Here is an 18,461-nt window from a genome sequence, read left to right as displayed (position 1 = left end):
GGGCGGAGTGTTTGCGCGAGGGCTGGAATGGACCTGCTTTTCCAGAGAGCCGCCGTTTGCGTTGGATGTGATGCGAATGCGAGACGTCGTCGAGGGCCCTGGCCGCCCACCTTGGCTAGCTCAAACGGTCGTGTGCGTGGGCCGGAAACAGAGAGGCTCGCAGCGCTCGCACAGCGCACCGGGTCCTGCGACAAGCATCTGACGGATTTTCGCGGGTTCGCCTGCCGTGCTCTCGGGACGCGGGCTGACTGAGCGCGCCCACGTGCGGCAGCGGCGGGCGAACGTGCTGCGCTGGTGCGCTGCTGGTGCGCTGCTGCTGGTGCGCTGCTGCGCTGCTGCACAAGAGGCCGGGCGGGTCGCGAGGTGGTGACATGACGTTGCGGCCACGACTTCGCCGTCGCACATGCCGCCACGAGCGCGCGGCGCACCCCATCCACCGCATCCACCGTGCCCGCCCTCTGCTGCTGCTGCTGCTGCGTCACCCGAGAAGGTTTGCGCCCTTGTTTTGATGAGCAGAAGCGACCCGCGCCCGATGCATGCGTCCGCCCTCGCCAGCGCGCTCGCCCGCGGACAATGCGGACAATGCGGACAATGCCCAGCTCGCTCTCCGCACACACGAGGACTCGGCGTCGACCGCTCGTCGCCGCGTGCCTGGCCGGCCGGCGCGGGAGGCCGACAGGGAGCGCGCAACCTCTGCCAGGGGCATCGCGCAACCGCGTCTCGTAAGGCTGGGTCATGAGCCGCGCGCTTCTTCTCGTGTGAGCCCTGCTGCGTGCATACAAGTGCATCATCGAACGTCGTCGTCAATGAGTAATCCGAGTCTCTAGTCTACCAGGCCGTGCCATGTGCAACAATCGCGAAAGCTCCTCCGCCCGCACATGGGCCGAACCACCCCACAGAGAACGAGCGCCTGCCAATGCTCCCATGTGCCATCGCGCAACGTCGGTCCGCCTCCACAAAACCCTGCGTCGAGCATTGCCAGGCTCATCATCAGGCCGCCTCCGCCGTCAAGCGAGTACGAGACATCCTGGTGCAGCTCCCTTTTGCAACGTGATCTCGCGATTCCAGGACGCCGTGCGTCAGTCCTGCGTACCCGTGAGCCATTCGATTGCGCTACGTTCTGGACCCTCGTTTGCGCGAACCTGGCGAATCCACTATGTCGTATCGGCGTGTAGGATCGTCGTGCGGCTGAAGACGCCCAGTCAATCAACCCGCCTGGCACTACTGACTCGTCAACTTCCTCGCCTATCGACTTTGCCGGAGGCGGCCCTGTTCGCTCGTGAGGCATTGCGCCACCGGGAAGCCTGGCGCGGTTGAGTTGTACCAGATATTCGTCTGGGACGAGTCTTTGTCGTGGGTGCGGACTTGCCACACTTCCAAGTTGTGCCTAGTGCTTCAGCTCCCTTTGTTGTTGTGTAGTGCTGTGATTCGCATGTGAATCTGTCCAAGACCTGCTCGACTCTGTTACGCCTCCCTAGCTCTCTCATGGGGCTCCAGCTACTCTTACAAGACCCCTTTGCTCGCTATGGCGGGGTGGTTCGGGAGGGAGGGAATATCCTAATTTCCTCGATAGGAAGTTGCGTAGCTTAGCGAAGTCCGGGCTGGACGTGGCGTGCCTGGGATGCTGATATAGATATAAGTCTGTGAGAATACGTTAGCCTTATTAATCTAGGACCAAAGACACGGGGATAGAGGGCAGATGGTTTATAGTGTTTCGATGAACAGTCCGCAGGGCAATGAGACACCCAAGTGGGCTGCTACGTAAACAAGAACGAAAGCGCCCTTCACGTGGGCAACGAAGCTGAGGTCTGGAGGAGACAGGAAAGGGAGAGAACGAACGAAAGCGCCGACTGGATGGAACTATGCAAATTGTCCTAACATTCCTATGGGTGGGCTAGACAGTCGATCTCCTAACTAATACCTTCTTGAAGTAGTTGGAATCCACGCACCGGCGATGTATGACATAGCGTTTCTAAATTAGCAGACCTATTTCCTAGAGCTGATCAATCACACAGCTAGTCGTCGCTGGAAGGATTAACCGCGGAGATCATTGCTCCGCCAACGCAAGGGCTACAAGCGCCACGACTGCTGCTGCGGCCTCGAATCCTCCGATGGCTATGCCCAACAGTCGGACCGTCGTGAAATTTGCTCGCCCGTCTGCATGGGGGCCAAAACCTACTACGTCGCTTTCGCACTGCCTGGCAATCGTGCGCCTCCTTATGCCGCATCATCTCGCTCCTCACGTCTGCCAGACAGACGGCGTCTGCGAGGATCGTCGTGTTGGCAGGAGGGCCACAACCGCTCCGCCATCCATGGCACCATGCAGCCCTACCTACAGCACCGTTAGACGCGTGGGCTCGACTTCTAATATTGGACTTGAAACATAGACTGGTGCGCATGCGCGGGATCTGCCGTCGCCACATTTCCGCCGCGAGCCATTCAGCGGTGGGGAGCTGTTGTTTGCATGGCTTAGGACCACAAAGTAGGATGTGCATCATCATCACCACCCAAGTGTCATCCGCGCTCTTCTCGTACGTGGAACCAAGCCTCCAACGACGCGCCAAAATAAATCTCAAACCACACCAATCATTTCCTCTTCTGGATGCCCTCTGTCACGACGATGCTGATTCGTCGGCTTCTGAATTATAGCTGGCCGCCAAACGGGTTGTTGCCGGCAGCTGTTTGGTTAGTGCTTATATGATGTGCTGTCACTAGGCTTCGCCCCAGCCAACGGCAGCGCTCCACCCAGGTCAGTTACCCAGCTCACGGTTCTCCAGCGACCCTGAGGACACAGTAAGAGAGATCGGGAGTGCCCGCGTGGACGGCGAGGGCGCCGAACCGCTGCGCCGGGTCTGGGTTTCAAGATAGAGGTATTATGAGAGACATGACATGAGTTCCAAAAACAACAACCCCCGGCCTCGACCCTGCAGCCGGGTTCCCCAATCTCCAGAGTGCCAAGGGAGCCCAGCAGCCAGCACGCTTGCTCGAACGGGCAGTTGCACGTTCGGAGAAAGGGTTGCAAGCGACGACCGATGCCAGCTCTGCGCACCCCGACGATATAGCACTGGGGCCTTAATTCAACGCGCTGCCGCCGACGCCAACATGCAGCCGCAATATGAACGTGACGAATCAAGGCGATGGGCTCCAATTAGGCTGGCTTGGTGGGCAACCTTTACACGGTAGCATGGTGCGAGGGCGCTACGACGCTGGTGACTCGAGCCCCTCGCATTGAGTTCTGGCAATCCGCCGAGAATGCCGGTGAAAGATGCCCGGAGCTAGGATCAGATTAGCAAAGGAGGCGCGTCTCGCACTTTGCGGACACCGCGCAACACCGCAGACATAGGACAGGATGTTAGCGCCAAACTAGCGGCAGTGCGGGGATAGGCCTATCGCCGGCATTTCCATGACTCCCGATCGACGCCCTCGGACCCGGCAAACCTTGACCCTGGCGACTGGGACTACCATGACTGACGATGAATCACCCTGCCTGCTCTGCCTGCTCTGGCCTCTTTGATCGGCTCGGTAGGCCTGGGTTACGAAGCCGGGGGGGGGGGGGGGGGGGGGGCCCTGGAGCACCCGCTCGGACAGGCAGAGTAGCTGCCGGCTCCGGCTCCAGTTCCATGCCCGCTCGGGGGGCCGCAGTTGCTGCTTCGCCCAGCGCATTCGCGCTGGCGGCGGGAACACGGGCCCGGGGATGTGCATGGAGAGTTTTCGGTGAGTTCTGCAACCCGCAGAGCAGTCATCTCCAGCCACATAGCGCGCAGTGAGCAGGGTGGCTCAGTCGCGATGAAGGCGGAGTAGCACGTAGCTGGATCCTTCGAGGCAGGGCAGGTGACTGTGCGGTTGCGGCCCCCAAATGACGGACGATCACAGGCGGGCGGGCCGACCGCTCGAGGGCGCAGGGCATGGCTTGTTCCGAGGGCAGGACGGGGTCGGATGGTTACTTGCTGCGAGGCCGACGGGATTCGTCCGTGGGCCGGCGACAGCGGAAGGTCCGCGGTTGGCGATGGCGCAAGGCCGGTCGTAAACGGACATAGCCTCGCAAGGCCGATGCGATGGTGTAGCTCCCCGCCGGCCGCGTCGTCACAGGGTGGGCTGCGACGTCAGTCGGCAGTGTTTCAACGAGCCTGGATCGCGCTCACGGCTCACCGACTGAAGCTGCGGGCGCCGGGGGCTCGGGCAGCTGCGAGCACGCTCGAGGCGGCGGTGGTGCATAGGGCTGGCGGATCGTTCAACGAGGTGAGACGCTTAGTTGGCTTTAGGTGTGCGCGCCATGCCTGCGGGCGACTGGCGTGACGGCACGCCGGCGAAGGGCATTAAGAATCGCGCGCAAAATTAGACTGTCTTTATCAGCAGCAGCGCGACATGGGGCCGCGCGCGCACGGCTTCCCGCGACCCAGCACAGGCCCCGCGGCTGCTGCCTCCGCCCGCTCGCCAACGCGCCGCCCTTGGCCTCTGCCCTCGAGCTGCTTGCCCGATGCAGCCAACGGTGGTCCCCCCCGGAACCAGGCGTGCGTCGGGCGGTCTGCCTCCAGCCCTCTCGCGCGGCCGTTTGCACGACCACAGCCGCGCCTGTCTCCGCACCGGCGCCCGCCCCCTGCCCGCCGCCAATCACCGCCGCCGACGGTATTATTTTTGTGCGAGCAGCTCTGCATTCCCAAAGCAGCATTTGCAGCTCGCGCCTCGCGCAGCCCCCACCGCGCAGGCTGGAGCCTGCACGCGTCGCCGCCCGCGCGACCAGCGCGGGACGACCAAGCCGCAGCGCGCTTCGGCCGATCGCGCAGCATGATGCCGTTTTGGACGCCGCTATGGCGTATCGTCGCGGCTGCTCCACGCCCGACCCGGCGCCGCAGCGCCCCGGAGCCTCTGCTGCGCGGGGCCTCTGCTGCGCGGGGCCTGGCGGGCGGGCGAGCGGGCGAGCGAGCGAGCGAGCAGGCCGCTGCGCGCACGCCAACCGCGGCCTGCCAGCGCGCCACCGGCCGCAGCGTGATGGGCGTGTAGGGCAGGCGCGAGCCCGCTGCGCTGGACGGCCCTGAGAAGGCCATGCAGCCTTGTAGCAACGGGCTAGCGCGCAGGTGCTGCCAAAATTATGGCAGCTCCACTAACTGAAAAGCGTAGGATTGCTCAGCACCCACCGCCTGCGCCCAGGGTTGCATCAACCCGCCCGCGCTGGGCGTGCGTGCGCAGCACCTGCGCCTAAACGGCCAAGCCAGGCTCCCGCAAGACCCCCCCCCTGGTCAGTCCGGCCGCCGTTGCAGGGATAGCGTGCCCTATGCACCTATCCCGGCATTCAGGATGCTGGCTTGTGGCTGGCACGGAAAGACACTCTGCGGAGTTGGTGCGGACTGGGTGCGGACTGCGGACAGACTGACAGCCTCGACCTGATAAATATCTCGACGCGCCTCCCCGGACGGCGATCCAATGCACCAGACCAGCCTTATACAGCACTCACCCTCCCCGAGACCACTTCTCCACATCTCCAACCCGTCCTCACTCAGCATCCCTTAGTCTGTGTCTCGCCCGCTGCCACCACCAGCACCGTGCCCACCGTGCCCACCATGAGCCGACACGCCTACGCCTACCCCCAGGCCGCCGTGCCCACGCAGAGATACTCGAGCACAAGCTCCGCCTTCAGCCCCAGCGCAAACCCCAACGAGGACTGGACCAAGATCTCCGACCTTGCCGAGCGCAGGCGGATACAGAACCGCATTGCCCAGCGCAACTACCGTATGTCCACCCCCCCAGCTCGCCCGCGCGGCCGCAGCTCGCCAACTGACCCGTCCCGCAGGCAAGAAGCTCAAGAAGAGGCTCGAGGACCTCGAGCGCCGCGCCGCCTCCAGTTCCGCCTCGCCTGAGCAGCGCCCGGCCGAGCTCGACCGTTCACATGCTCAGCCTCGCGACCATTCCGCGCCGGTGAGCTCGGCGGACCAGTCCGACTACAGCCGCCGCAGCCCCGACATGCAGCAGCAGCAGCACTTCCTCCAGCCGCACGACGACCGCAACATGTTCTCCTACCAGAACACTCGCCAGATCTCGACTTCTCCGCCTCCCTTCACTGCATACTCGACCTACCCTGCCCCGGACGCGGTTTCGTACGCCTACTCGCAAACGCCCTACCACGCCATGCCCGCGACGACGGCGGAGATGCAGATGCCTTACACGCCCTACCTTCCGCCCATCTCGTCCACCGTCTACCCCGGAACGCTCCCAAGCATCGTGCCGGCCAAGCAGGACTTCTACAGCGAGGACGAGATCAGCCCGTTCAGCATGAACTACGCATCGCTAACGGGCATCAACATCCCCGTGTCGACGCACCCGTACCAGGATTCAAACGCTCAAGTAATACACCCTCTCCATCAGTTCAAACGCCAGTAGAGAGCCATGAACTAACATGGAGATCTCTGAAGACGCCGCCGCTTTCGGACTCGTTTGAATCCTGCTCTGGCTCGCCGCCGGAGTCGGTGCTATACAACCCGGCGACTCCGGCGTCGATGCCGGGCACGCCGCCGCAGCTGCACTGCTACTGAGCGTTTCGCATGGGTTTTTGTTCTTTTTTCCGTCACTTCCTGCATACGAGCGTTACGAGCATTGCCACGATGCGACGACTCTTTCCTTTCTCTACTTCTGCTGTAAATTACTTTTTTGGCGTGTTTGCATCCGGATACCATTCGTTCAGCGAGGGCGTTAGACACGACTGTCGTTTCCAGTCGCTGTGCCGGGGGTCGGCACGGACATGGGCGGATTTTGTCGCTTATTTTTCTGGGTTCGGGTTATCGAGGGTCTTGCATCGGCGCGGAGGCGTTTGTCGGGTTCCTCAGTTACGGTGAGGGCACCGCGGCTTTGGTTCCTTGTTTGGGCATGGCAATGTGTCGGTCGCATTTAGGGTACCGGAGGATTCGGTGGAGAACTGCTGAGAGCTGAAATTGAAAGCATCAATCTAGATCCTGCAGAGCAAATATTCTGATATCAGGAGGTTCTGGAAGGCGCAATGCCATTGCGTGATCCGCTCTATCGCTGCTGGATCAGATGGCGGTCTGGTTCAACAGTAGTGTTGAAAGCAAAGCGCGATTCACCATGTGGCCCGGAACGCATCCTTGGCGCGAGGCCTCCTCTGCTGCCAGCACCATTCCAACAGCCTGCCATGTGCCATTCCTTCGCGCGAGTGATCACGAAGTGACGTTGGGGCGTCCTTAATGGATACGGAAGGCGATGACGTAACGTTGTATCACGTGCGTCGCGTAGAGCCCTGGCGCGTCGGTCGACGCGAGCACGGACCCGGACGCCGGCCATCTCAAGCCGCGACCACCAAATCGCTCGACCCGCACAACCATGGCACCCGCCCGCAAGCAGACTAAATCAGAACGCGCACGGCAGTGGCTCAAGGGCGGCGGCGTCCTTCGTGAGGACTCGGATGATGAGCTCGGCATCGAAGATTACCCATGGGAATGGGTCTACAGCGACGAAGGCCACGCAGACAGCCCCGACGACGATAATGCGACGCCCCGCAGGAGAGGCGGCCGCCAGAAAAAAACACAGGCCTTGGAGCGCAGCATAATTGGCGCCCGTATGGGCAATTTCTCATGCCGGCTCGGTGACACAGTACTGTTGAAAGCAGAAGGCAACGAGGCATGGGTCGGCATCATTTGCGACTTATTCGACGGGAGGGACGAGGATGGAGAAGAGGAGAAGATGGCGAATTTCATGTGGTTCTCCACCCCCAAGGAGATTCGCAACAAGGCGCGCCGACGGACGGACTATATGGACGTGAGTACCTGTTGCTGCAAACCACAGCTAGCAAGTGCTGATATCTGCCAGAACGAAGTATACATCACATCGTACTTTGATGACAACCCCCTAACCACCATCAATGGCCGTGCTACAGTTGTCTCCAAGGACACCTTACTCAAACAGTTCCCCACTGGCAAAGTTCCGCGGACGTCAAGAGACTACGGAAAGCTGTTTGTTTGCCAACGCGGGGTCAACACGCGCACTGCTACATATACAGATGTCTTCCGCTGGGAAGACGTATACGCTGGTGAGGATGACATCCCCAGTCTTGTAGATCTCGTCAAGGCCCAGACAAAGGAGACGCGCAAACGAAGAGACCCGAAGAAGACGAAGCACGAGATGGACGATTTTGTGGCGCTAGAAGACGACGACGAAGGCGTGCCCCAAACCCCAAAGAAGCGACGCAAACTCAACAATGCCACCACTCCCACATCACGAAGGAAGGATCTCACGCCTCGAAAGTTCATCACACCTACACATAAACGCATCGTCGTCAAGAAGCCGCTGGAGTTTACTCCCCTCGGAACCCGCATTCTGTCTCCTAACGTCCTATCGTCCCCGTACCAGGTCGCCCGGAACCAACTGCACGTCTCGTCCGTCCCTGCTACGCTCCCGTGTCGTGAGGACGAATTCTCGACCGTCTATTCTCATTTGGAGGCCGCTATTACAGACGGCTCAGGATCTTGCATTTACATTTCCGGTACGCCCGGTACCGGGAAGACGGCAACTGTTCGTGAGGTCGTTGCACAACTCAATGCTGCTGTGCAGGACGAAGAGCTCGATGATTTCATCTTCGTCGAGATCAACGGCATGAAAGTGACCGACCCCCACCAGTCGTATTCCCTTCTCTGGGAAGCCCTTCGCGGCGATAGGGTCAGCCCTGCACATGCGCTCGAACTTCTCGAACGGGAATTCTCAAGTCCCAGTCCACGCCGAGTGCCCTGCGTGGTATTGATGGACGAATTGGATCAACTTGTCACCAAGAACCAAAGCGTCATGTACAATTTTTTCAATTGGCCAGGCCTACGCCACAGCCGGTTGATTGTGCTTGCTGTTGCAAACACCATGGATCTACCGGAGAGAACTCTAAGCAATAAGATAAGCAGCCGATTAGGTAAGTTGGAACGTTTACTCCCCCACGCGTTTACCCAAAAGGGTAACTGTTAGTACCACACATCACGCCGCCTGCTACAGCCCGCTCTGTTTCTCCGGTAGAGCCCTCTTTAGGAGTCGCAATCACTCGTTCATCAATGCACTTCGATGCCCTTAACGGCTGCTAATCAGGCGGCTTGTTCCGCAATAGGTCTGACACGCATAACCTTTCCGGGCTACACGCACGACCAGCTAATGTCCATCATCCAATCGCGCCTCGCAAACGTTCCCGGCAACGTTGTGCATCCCGACGCCATCCAGTTTGCTTCCCGCAAGGTCGCTGCCGTATCTGGAGATGCGCGCCGTGCGCTCGACATATGCCGACGAGCAGTCGAGATTGCCGAAGCCGCGTCGCTCGACTTGACCAGCGGCACTGCTGTCGACGGCGGGGACTCGGCTCCCAACACGCCAAGCAAGACGCCGGGCCGGGCCGCGCAGGCAAACGATCGTGCGAAGAAGCCAAGCGGGCCGGTCGTGGTGAGCATCGCGACCATCAAGCAAGCCATCGCCGAGGCGACCAGCAGCCCCTTGCAGCAGGCGCTGCGCGCGCTGCCGCTCGCCTCGAAGCTCTTCCTCGCCGCGCTGCTCGCGCGCGTGCGCCGCACCGGCGTCCAGGAGGCCGCGCTGGGCGACGTGTTGGACGAGGCGCGCAACCTGGCCCTCATGAGCCAGTCCGAGGCCATCCAAACCATCCTGCTCGGCCAGTCGCTGCCGCCCCCACCACAGCCGTCATCATCGCTGCTGCTGGCCAATGGCACGTCCGGTGGGGCGACCAGGGATGATGATGATGATGATGACGACGACGCCGTTGCCGCGGACGGCCTGCTCAGCGGTTTAGCGACATCGCACCAGCAGCCCGTCACGCCACGCAGGGGCCGACCGCCGGGCGGCGCTGCGAGGAAGGCGGCGCACCAGCAGCGCGATAAGGCGGCGCGAGTCGTGGGAATGGGCAACGCGGCGGCAGAACTCATGGAGGCGGGAATAGTGGGGTTGGAGGCGCGTAGAGGAGAGAGGGTGGGGAGGGTGAGGCTGGGAGTGAGCGACGAGGAGGTGAAACTGGCGCTAAGGGATGACGAGGAGGTCAAGGGCTTGGGTTTCGGCTGAAAAGGGGAGGGGGCGTAGCGTTCTGGGGATGTTTTAGTCAAGTCGGATTGCCGAGGGAGGAAGACAGTAAATAGTCCAAGGTGACAATGTATACGAGGAACAGGACGGCAGAGCTACATACGCCTCTACTGCCTTCTCCAGAAGGATGCGGCATCATACGAACACCCCGGAAATGCTAGCTCTCCATGCTTACACGGGAGTAGCTTCCTACACCCAAGCTTGCTCCTCTCGTTCGGTAGCAGCACCTATTTTGGAGCATCACATCTCAACCGCCACTCGTCATCCTTTGAACCAGCCAGGAAGCGCAAACCAGAAAAGCAAATGGCAAAAACTGTAGACGCCCTTAAGTGCCCGTCCAGTGTCTTAGACAAAGTGGCTTTTGCTATAGAACACCTAGAGTTTTTCTACCCTACGATTTAAGCAGGCTCAAAATTAGAAGCGCACCACTACGCCGGAAGCACTATTTGCTACCCGTGGACGATGATACTAGCTAGGTGGAAGATATATATACCTATCTATTGTGAGGGTTTGACTGTCCCTTCACCTGCTGTTTTGTTCGCGATGTTGCATAGCTACTGTACGTAGATGAGGGAGAAGAAGTCCCGCCTATAACTTGAGAGCAAAAGCGGAGGAGAGTATTGAACGAGGTAACATCTGTGCCACTGAAGGAGCTTGGGTATATTAATCTTCTCTAGAGCTCCCCCTCCCCCCTAATACATCAACATTTAATTCATCCGTAGCAGCACGGTACGCACTCACTTGAGATCGTGCCTGCGTCTTCATTTATTTTTTTCATCCCACCATCCTGAGGTAGAACTCCGTGTGCCAATTCTGCCGCCCGGCTTCGCCCCTCACGCATATGCAAATATCAAGTAGATGAGAAGTACTTTTACCACGCATCAAAAATAACACCAATCACTCCGATTCAGCAAGCAAGCAACCACTACTTTTTAGAACTTCTGTCTTCCAAGTGTGGGCTTCCAATCCAGAGGATGCGTGTCGGGCGTGGCGTTCTCGTCGGGCTTCCACACCTTGATGGTCTTGTCGGCCTCGCCCGTGATGAGGCGCAGGCCGGTGAGGTCGAAGGTGCTGCTCATGATGCCGGCCTCGGCGTCGAGCGAACCCGGCTGGGCGACCGAGTCGAGGCTCTGGAAGCGGTGGCCCGTCTTCCAGTCCCAGAAGGAGACGGAGCCGTTGTCGCCGCCGGAGAAGAGCACGTTGTCCTCGTTGACGGCGAGCGTGTTGATGATGGAGTTGTGGCCGTCGAAGTTCTGCATGAAGGCGCCCTCCGGGCACTTCCACTGCTTGATGGAGCCCGAGCTGCCCGACGCGAACGTGAACTCCTTCGGGTGCGTCGTCAGGGCGCGCACCCCCTTCTTGTGGTGCGTCAGCACGCCCATGGTCTTGCCGGCGGCCAGGTCCCACATGCGGACTGTGGAGTCGAGCGACGCGGAGATGACCTGGGGATCCGCTTCCTGGCACTTGACGTCGCAGACTGTCCCCTTGTGGCCGGCCAGCACGTGGATGTTGCTGCGCGTGCGCATATCCCAGACGCGGGCCACACCGTCGCGGCCACCGGTAACCAAGACATCTAATGTGGGATGAAGGCTCAGAGTGTAGACACCGCTGAGATGGCCGTGATAATCGCGGATGACCTTGTTCGTCTCTAGATCCCAGCATTTTACCTTCTTGTCTTCACCACACGAGAAGAGGTAGGGGTGCCTGGGCGACACGGCCAAGCCGCGAACGGTCGAGATGTGGCCGGTCAAAGTGAGCTTCAGGTTGCCTGAAGCTATGTCCCAGATCTTGATGGTGCGGTCTCCGGCACCACTTGCGAACCACTGGTTGTTGGGCTCGACGGCCAGCGCGCGCACCCAGCCCAAATGACCGGAGATGACGCGCATCAGCTTCCAAGGAGCATGCCAGTCGGGCTTGGGCTGGCGTAGCACCTCCCGCCGCACCAAGCTGTTCCCCGGCAGGTCGCGCTGGGGCGTGGGGCCGTTGGCGTTGGGCGGCAGCGGGTTGCCCTTGCCCCGCACCGTCAAGGCCGTCGAGGCGGCAGCGGCGTTCTTGCGCTCCTCGTCCTTGGCCGAAATGCCCTCGATCATCTTCACCATCTTCGGGTCGGAGGGCTGGTCCTCGGCCGACGCCTGCTTGGCCTTTTTCCGACGGGCGGCGGCCGAGGCAGCTGCGCTGGCCTGCTTGGCAGCCAATGCAGACGGAAGCTCCTTCAGGTCGTGATACTCATTCCGTATGCGGGTGGCGACGGACTCGTGGTCAGCAAGCTCGGCCGGCGAGGTTGTGGAGGGGGCGATGGAGAAGGCGGCGGTTGAGGCATTTTCGAGGGCGGAGGGTGAGGCAAAATCGGCAGCGAAGACCTCTCGTGTCCTCTTGGCTGAGGTGCGGACAAGGTTCTGTCCCAATGCAATTGTTAGACGGCACGAACGCGCGTGCTGATGGTGATGGCAACCTACAACTGTGGCGGCGGAGACCGGGGGCGTGGAGGGAGCGACGTCGGCCATGTTGGGCGCGTAAACGGTGATGAATGCGGAGGAGGGCGCCGGGTCTATTAGGCAATCATCGGCTGGGGTGGTGTTGAAGGCGGCGGCGGCGGTTGGATGTCGCGCATCATGGCGTCTCAAGCTTCGAGGAAAGTTGGTTTGCAAGGCCGGCGCTACCTAGCGGGGGCTTGGCACGCGTAGGGCTGACTATTCGGGCCTCCCTTGCTATACCAGTAGCGGCAACCGGCCACCACTTATAAGTTTGACCTCATGTCCACGCCCTCTGGCGTACGCTCAGCTGGCATTTCTTCCTTCGTCGGCAAGTAGCTGGAGCATGTACAGAATCGCCTCGGCAGAATTGCATATGACTACCTTCAAACATCTCCAACCTCTTCAACGGGAAAGATTCGAGCTAACAGTCCAAGGTGAGCTCAAACACTCACGAGCCTCGCACTGGCTCTCTTGACGGACAGCCTCGCCCTGATCTCCTCCGCTCGTCTTTCATACCCTTCGTCAGACACACCATACGCCGCTCCATCATCCTTCTCCCGCCGAACTTCCTCATTTTCGCGATACAAAAACAGCAGCGGCAACGGGCTGCTCCGCCATGTCTGAATGCCCGCGCTGCGCGTCTTCCACGCCGTGCCGATCCACGTCACGACGCCGAGCACCCACACCAGGGCGGGCAGCCACAGCCAGCCCCAGTGCACCCTTACGTACGTCACCGTCACCATGGTGCGGCCCAGCGCCATGTCCGCCCCGGCCGTACGCCATGCTCGAGGCCCCACGGCGGGTCGACGTGCGAGGCCATCCACGTGCTGATGCTGTCGTTGGACCCGTACCACGTGCCCAAGTCTTGTTCGCGGTAGGTGTCGTTGACGACGGATGCGTTGAAGCTGCGCACGCAGGGGACGATGGCGCACTCGGTGCCAATGAAGGTGGTGTTGGAATCGATGCTGCTGGAGATGACGTTGTCTCCGGACGCGTCGACCAGCCCAGAGTATCGAGTTGTACGTCAGGGACGTGGCGTTGCTCTTTGCCGTGTTGGGCCCCATCGTCATGACGACTCCATTTGAGAAGCTCGGCGACATTTGCCTGTACCACAGAGAGTAGCCCGAATTCGGCAGAGACACGGTGCAGTTCTTGCCAAGGGAGTCTGACCCAACGGGACAGCTATACTGCAAGCTTTCACTGACGTCCGAGCATGTCGAACAGTAGGCGAACGTGGACACCGGCCCCCAGTCACAGTTCCCAGTGCCGCAAAAATACTGCGGGGTTGCCCACGCTGCTTTGGGATCGGTGTTGAACAGAGCGCTGTACACGTTAGACTTCAGGACTGGGTCGACGTAGTAGACTGTTTCCGTTAATACAATCCTTGCATAGTGGTGTCGGAGAACACACAGTTTCCACCTATGCCCGGTCCGAGCGACCCGTAGATGGAAGCGTTGGCAAGACGAGCCACCTGATGGCTGTCGGGCACAGCTTTTGCGTAATAGTGGATGAGGTTTTGGATAAACGAATCGAAGCCTAGGCTAAGGATGATAGCGGCGCTTCCGAAAACAGCAAAGTGTCTGAAAATACAGTCAAAAATCAATGCCATGTCGCTGCATTCCATGCCGACTTACCGTCCTTTAAGATGCCATAACAACCCGCCGCTTCCAACAAGGCCACGGCTGGCCGCGTCGAAGACTGCAATGTCGGACAACGGACGATCTTTCTCGGCAAACCACACCCACTTCAACTGGCTCAAGCCTTTGGTGACAGGCATCAGTATGCAGACCTTCGCGACGGTGCTGAGCCACGACACCAGAGAGTTAAGTGAGATGCCGTCCCACTTGGGCTGAGGTTCGTCATCGTACTTGCACAAAACCACGATAATCCCAATGAGCGCGGCAGCTGCACCGAGGACTCCCAGAAGCTCGAAGAACCACCAGTTCTCGAGCGTCGATAGTCTTGGAAACCAGGAGAAGGAAGAAGTATGCTTTGGGCCAACCTTCTTCTGCTGTTGTCCGTACGGTATTGAAAGATGTGGAGCCTCAAGCTTGGCTATGTCTGAGCCGTAAGCTCGCTTAGAAGTACTCTTCGCATGATGTATGCAGAATTTCCCCGCAGTACCCACAATGACGTGGAAATAATCTGCGATAGGCGGTCAGCGTCGGGGTTTGCGGGTGCAGTATGCAGCTTACTTGCTTACTAGATCAGGCTCAATGAAGGTATTCCGGACGGTGTCTGCTGCAATCGAAGCTACTTGCATTAGACGGAGTGTGTGGTACTGAAGGTTGCACTGGCGGTCGAAACAAGTGTGAGGATGGGATAGATCAGATTCCAATAATTACCCAACCTTCTGTTCGGTTGGAGCTTACTAGGAGACACCATCAGCGCCGATGCTTTAGACTCCAACGGCATTGGGAATCATGAACGAAAACAAAGCTGAATACAAAGCACCTGTCGGTTAAGGGGAATCCGCCAAAGAAAATCAAATAGGAAAGGACAAAACAACCAAGACCCCCTGCTCCAAAATTGCACGAGTTAAGACCTCAAAAACCGCTTCAACTTCTTGATCATACTCAGCTTCCGCTTCATATGTCCATTCTTCTTCCGCGACTGGTCCAACAAGGCCACAACCTTCCCCGCAAGTTCTTGATCGGCACTGCCGACCGCCTTTGCCACAACCTCATCCGCAGTACTGCCTCTCACTGTGACAAACGGGTCGGCGTCATGCCCCAGGAAGAGCTGCGCCAGCCCGCCGAGCCGGACACGTTCGTCATGGCCGAGATTTGACTGTACATCGATTCCGGTTGACATGCTGGACAGCAGGATGTACCAAGGCGTTTTGTAGGTGGCGCCGCCGCTGTGCAGGTTTGGGTCGGCGCCGTAATCGAGCAGCAAGCGGACGAACTTGGTATCAATGCGTTCGTCCTTTACAGCCGTAGCGAGCAGGCTGCTCAACTGGTGCTGTTCCCCCTCACGCAGTGCATTCTCAACGTACGAGTAGAAGCCGGCCAGGAAGGCGAAATCAAAAAAGGTCGACGAGCCGGTGCGCTGGGGGCAGGCGTTAGTCCAGTGCGGGTTGCTGACGAGCGGAACGCAAGACTGGATGCGCCTGCGCCACTGCTCCCGTTCCGGATTCCTTTCACCCAGAAGGCTGGTGGCAGCTCGGTCGAGCTGGGTGAGGATGGCAAGGTTCTTCCCCGGTTTTTCCGTTTCGATGATGCTCGAAAACCTAAGACACTGCGTGGCGAGTTGTTGAAAGCGCTCGAAAGGAGGGGCTGGGGAGGGGGCAGTCTTCTTTAGGCTGCGGAGATATCCAGTGCAAAGGGCCAGTTTGATTTCTTCATCCGATTCGACTGAGCCGCTTCGAATGGAATCTCGTGTGTCTTCCTTCTCGAGGAATTCCTTCACAGACTTGTGTATGTACTGAACCGTGGACCAGGCACCATGCTCATCAAAGGATGGCGCATCGAGCATGTTTCCGGAAAGGCTGTGCAGTTGCTGTCGCGTCTCTTCAGCAATTTCAGCCAGCTTCTCGGGTGTCAAGGGTCTGAAGTTATCATCTAGAGCTTTGTCGGGGCCCTCATTGGCATAGTGGATGGTGAGCAGAGACAATGGAGCATCGGCTGTTTGGATCAATCGAAATATCCGGGAGGATTGCTCAAAGTCATCCTCCTTTATCCGGGACCAAGTCATATCAAAAAGCTCCTCTAGTCCTGGGGGGTATTGTTGGAGACGAGCCTGCAACTCCTGTGTGCCATCGATCTCCTGGAAACCCTCGAACAAGGACCCCGTGACGATTTGGACCCAAAGAAAACTCCCGTTCGCCTTTTGCGCGATGGCGTGGATGAGCTTGTCAATTCTGGCCGGCTCCTCGATTTGCAGCTTATGGAATAATCTATTCTCTGAAAGTTGCTCTTTGGCGTATAGTTCAATGTCGGCCTCTGTCAGTCGTTCCAGTGAGAGAGAGGGTTTTCCTTGGAACGCCGTCTCGAACACACCCAAAGGCTGACTGGAAACACACATCTTGACGTGTGACTCGTTCGTGCTGCACTCCAGGAGGAATTCAGCCAGCATCTTGGGGTCTCCCTTGTATTCATCCAGGCCATCAATCATGATGAAGTACTTTCTCGACTCGTCCGACACCAGGGATTTGAAAGCGCGCTCCAGCTCCGGTAAGATCCACTGGCGGTCATCAGGGCCAAACTGGGTGTTGTATGCCCATCGGACAGGGAAGAGTTTAGGTATGAGAGATGGGCGCTGCTCAACAGCCTGGTATAAGAGCGCACGCAGCAACCCTTCCTTGGACATTTGCATGACCTCCCCAGAATTCCAGAAGAAGAATCCCATGATAGCCAGCTCGGAGTCACCACGCCATGTCTGAAGATAACGTTTGAGACGCTCGTCGTCATGAAGAAGCTTCATGAGCGTGGATTTCCCCGCGCCAGGCTTCCCCTTGATCCAGTAAAGGGGGCTATTTTTTTCGAGCCATGTTCGGTAGTTGTCCCAATCCGGGGGCCGCTCGTTCTTGTCCGAGAACCTCCTCTGGAGGAGCGTGTTCCACCAGCCTCTCTGCGGAGTCCCGCCATTTGTAGTGGTCAGGTATTTGTCCACAGGAGTTGGATTCGAGCTGCGTGCCTCAAGAGGTGGGGCTCTGAGTGGTGCCGAGAATTTCGATCGACCATGATCAGCACCGTTCGAGTCTTGGACATGATCAGTCCCCACGAATACCCACTCGAAAGTCTTCTTGTGCGCTTCCGAGATTTCTTGATAACGGCTCCTCATGTCATGGAATTTGAGCTTCTCCAAAACCTGTCTCTCCACAGTCTCGTCTTTCTGCTTTCTTGCTGTTTCCACAAGCAAGGCCGAGAAGAAGGTGGCATCTTCCTTGGCCCCACTCCGTACGAAGGTCTTGAGAATTTCCCTTTGGAAGTGATGCCTTTCTAAAACCTCGTCGCGCTGCTTCTTCAAGGCGTCCAGCTTCTTCGGGTCCTGCGGCTGGCCAGTCTGGTCCCTGCTAAGCTCGTCGATCCGTTCCTCGAAACGTTTTTCGTCCTTCTCCGTGCGAGCCACCCAGTCGTCGACAAAGTCTTCATAGGTGATGGCGTTGAAATGCACAAACTCGTGCAGTGACTCGAGTACGGTCTGGCCTAGTCTGTCCTGGCACTGCTGGAGAATCTTGGCATGGGAACATATGTCCTCCTCGGACCAGATGGTGAGTAGAGCTTGCCGGAACGTGGTCCATGCTGTGTCGGTGCCCTTTGACCTCGACTTCAGATCGGACAGTGCTCCCAGAAGCTCCTGGGCGACATTGTTGCAGTCGCTGCACAAGTTGGAGAGTTGCTCCTCGATCTCGATGAGTTTCTCTTCGTGGAGCCGTTCTCTTCGATCCTCGTCCGTCTCGACCGGCTTCTCCGTGGGCTTTGAATGCTTCAATCGCTGCTTCACGCGCTGGTGTCTACTCTCCACCTCCTCCGGTTCGCGATAGCGAGTGACGGTGAACTTGATTCCATCGTTGAGGCGGACAAGGCTTCTCGTGATGGATTCCAGCACGGGGTGTCGGATCAGCGTATCGTCTTCGACTGTGCGGTAGGATTCAGCAGGCTTGCCAATTAGGGCGTTGGTGGAGTCGATGAACTGGACGGCATGGGAAGCGAGGCCGAGCGCAGTAAGCGGGTCAGCCATGCTGACGGCGGGACTTGTAGTCTGCGGAAAGCAGTGCGGGGGACGCGGGACTCGGGCACCACGAGGCGCTTTTGAGCGCTATTCGGCCCAGCGAGGCTACATTATTGAGAGCGAGGGCGTCTGCCTACAGACGAGCTGAATGAAGAGGCTGGAGCGGCGCAGCGGGATGGCTCCCCTGCAGTTGCATCGCGCTAGGCGCTAAGGCTGCTCGTCATATCATAGGTCACCCACGCACAGCCC

At 59.0% G+C, this 18,461-nt stretch overlaps 4 protein-coding genes across 4 annotated transcripts; 2 read left to right on the top strand and 2 right to left on the bottom strand.

The window, feature by feature from the left end:
- Window positions 1-5,558: 5,558 nt before the first annotated feature.
- Window positions 5,559-6,375, top strand: BKCO1_600098 (basic-leucine zipper transcription factor; the record flags this gene model as incomplete). Its single annotated transcript, XM_020277972.1, has 2 exons — window positions 5,559-5,727; window positions 5,789-6,375. The coding sequence occupies 2 exons, from the start codon at window positions 5,559-5,561 to the stop codon at window positions 6,373-6,375; spliced, it is 756 nt and encodes a 251-aa protein (XP_020133817.1).
- Window positions 6,376-7,329: 954 nt separating this feature from the next.
- On the top strand, window positions 7,330-10,044 carry BKCO1_600097 (origin recognition complex subunit orc1; the record flags this gene model as incomplete). The annotated part of the gene is made up of 3 exons (XM_020277971.1): window positions 7,330-7,764; window positions 7,816-8,902; window positions 9,092-10,044. The coding sequence occupies 3 exons, from the start codon at window positions 7,330-7,332 to the stop codon at window positions 10,042-10,044; spliced, it is 2,475 nt and encodes an 824-aa protein (XP_020133852.1).
- A 950-nt stretch (window positions 10,045-10,994) lies between these two features.
- BKCO1_600096 (pre-mrna-splicing factor prp46) lies at window positions 10,995-12,566 on the bottom strand (the record flags this gene model as incomplete). The annotated part of the gene is made up of 2 exons (XM_020277970.1): window positions 10,995-12,458; window positions 12,519-12,566. 2 exons carry the CDS (start codon window positions 12,564-12,566, stop codon window positions 10,995-10,997), a joined length of 1,512 nt encoding a protein of 503 aa, XP_020133816.1.
- Window positions 12,567-13,272: 706 nt separating this feature from the next.
- Window positions 13,273-18,221, bottom strand: BKCO1_600095 (p-loop containing nucleoside triphosphate hydrolase; the record flags this gene model as incomplete). Its single annotated transcript, XM_020277969.1, has 5 exons — window positions 13,273-13,504; window positions 13,560-13,899; window positions 13,947-14,116; window positions 14,171-14,681; window positions 15,113-18,221. The coding sequence occupies 5 exons, from the start codon at window positions 18,219-18,221 to the stop codon at window positions 13,273-13,275; spliced, it is 4,362 nt and encodes a 1,453-aa protein (XP_020133853.1).
- Between the last annotated feature and the right edge of the window lie 240 nt (window positions 18,222-18,461).

The sequence above is a fragment of the Diplodia corticola genome (assembly GCF_001883845.1).
Source record: "Diplodia corticola strain CBS 112549 chromosome Unknown scaffold6, whole genome shotgun sequence".
In the NCBI taxonomy this organism is placed as follows: Eukaryota; Fungi; Ascomycota; class Dothideomycetes; order Botryosphaeriales; family Botryosphaeriaceae; genus Diplodia; species Diplodia corticola.
The sequence above is the reverse complement of the archived record's forward strand: the minus strand, read 5'-3'. Positions and strand labels throughout refer to the sequence as shown.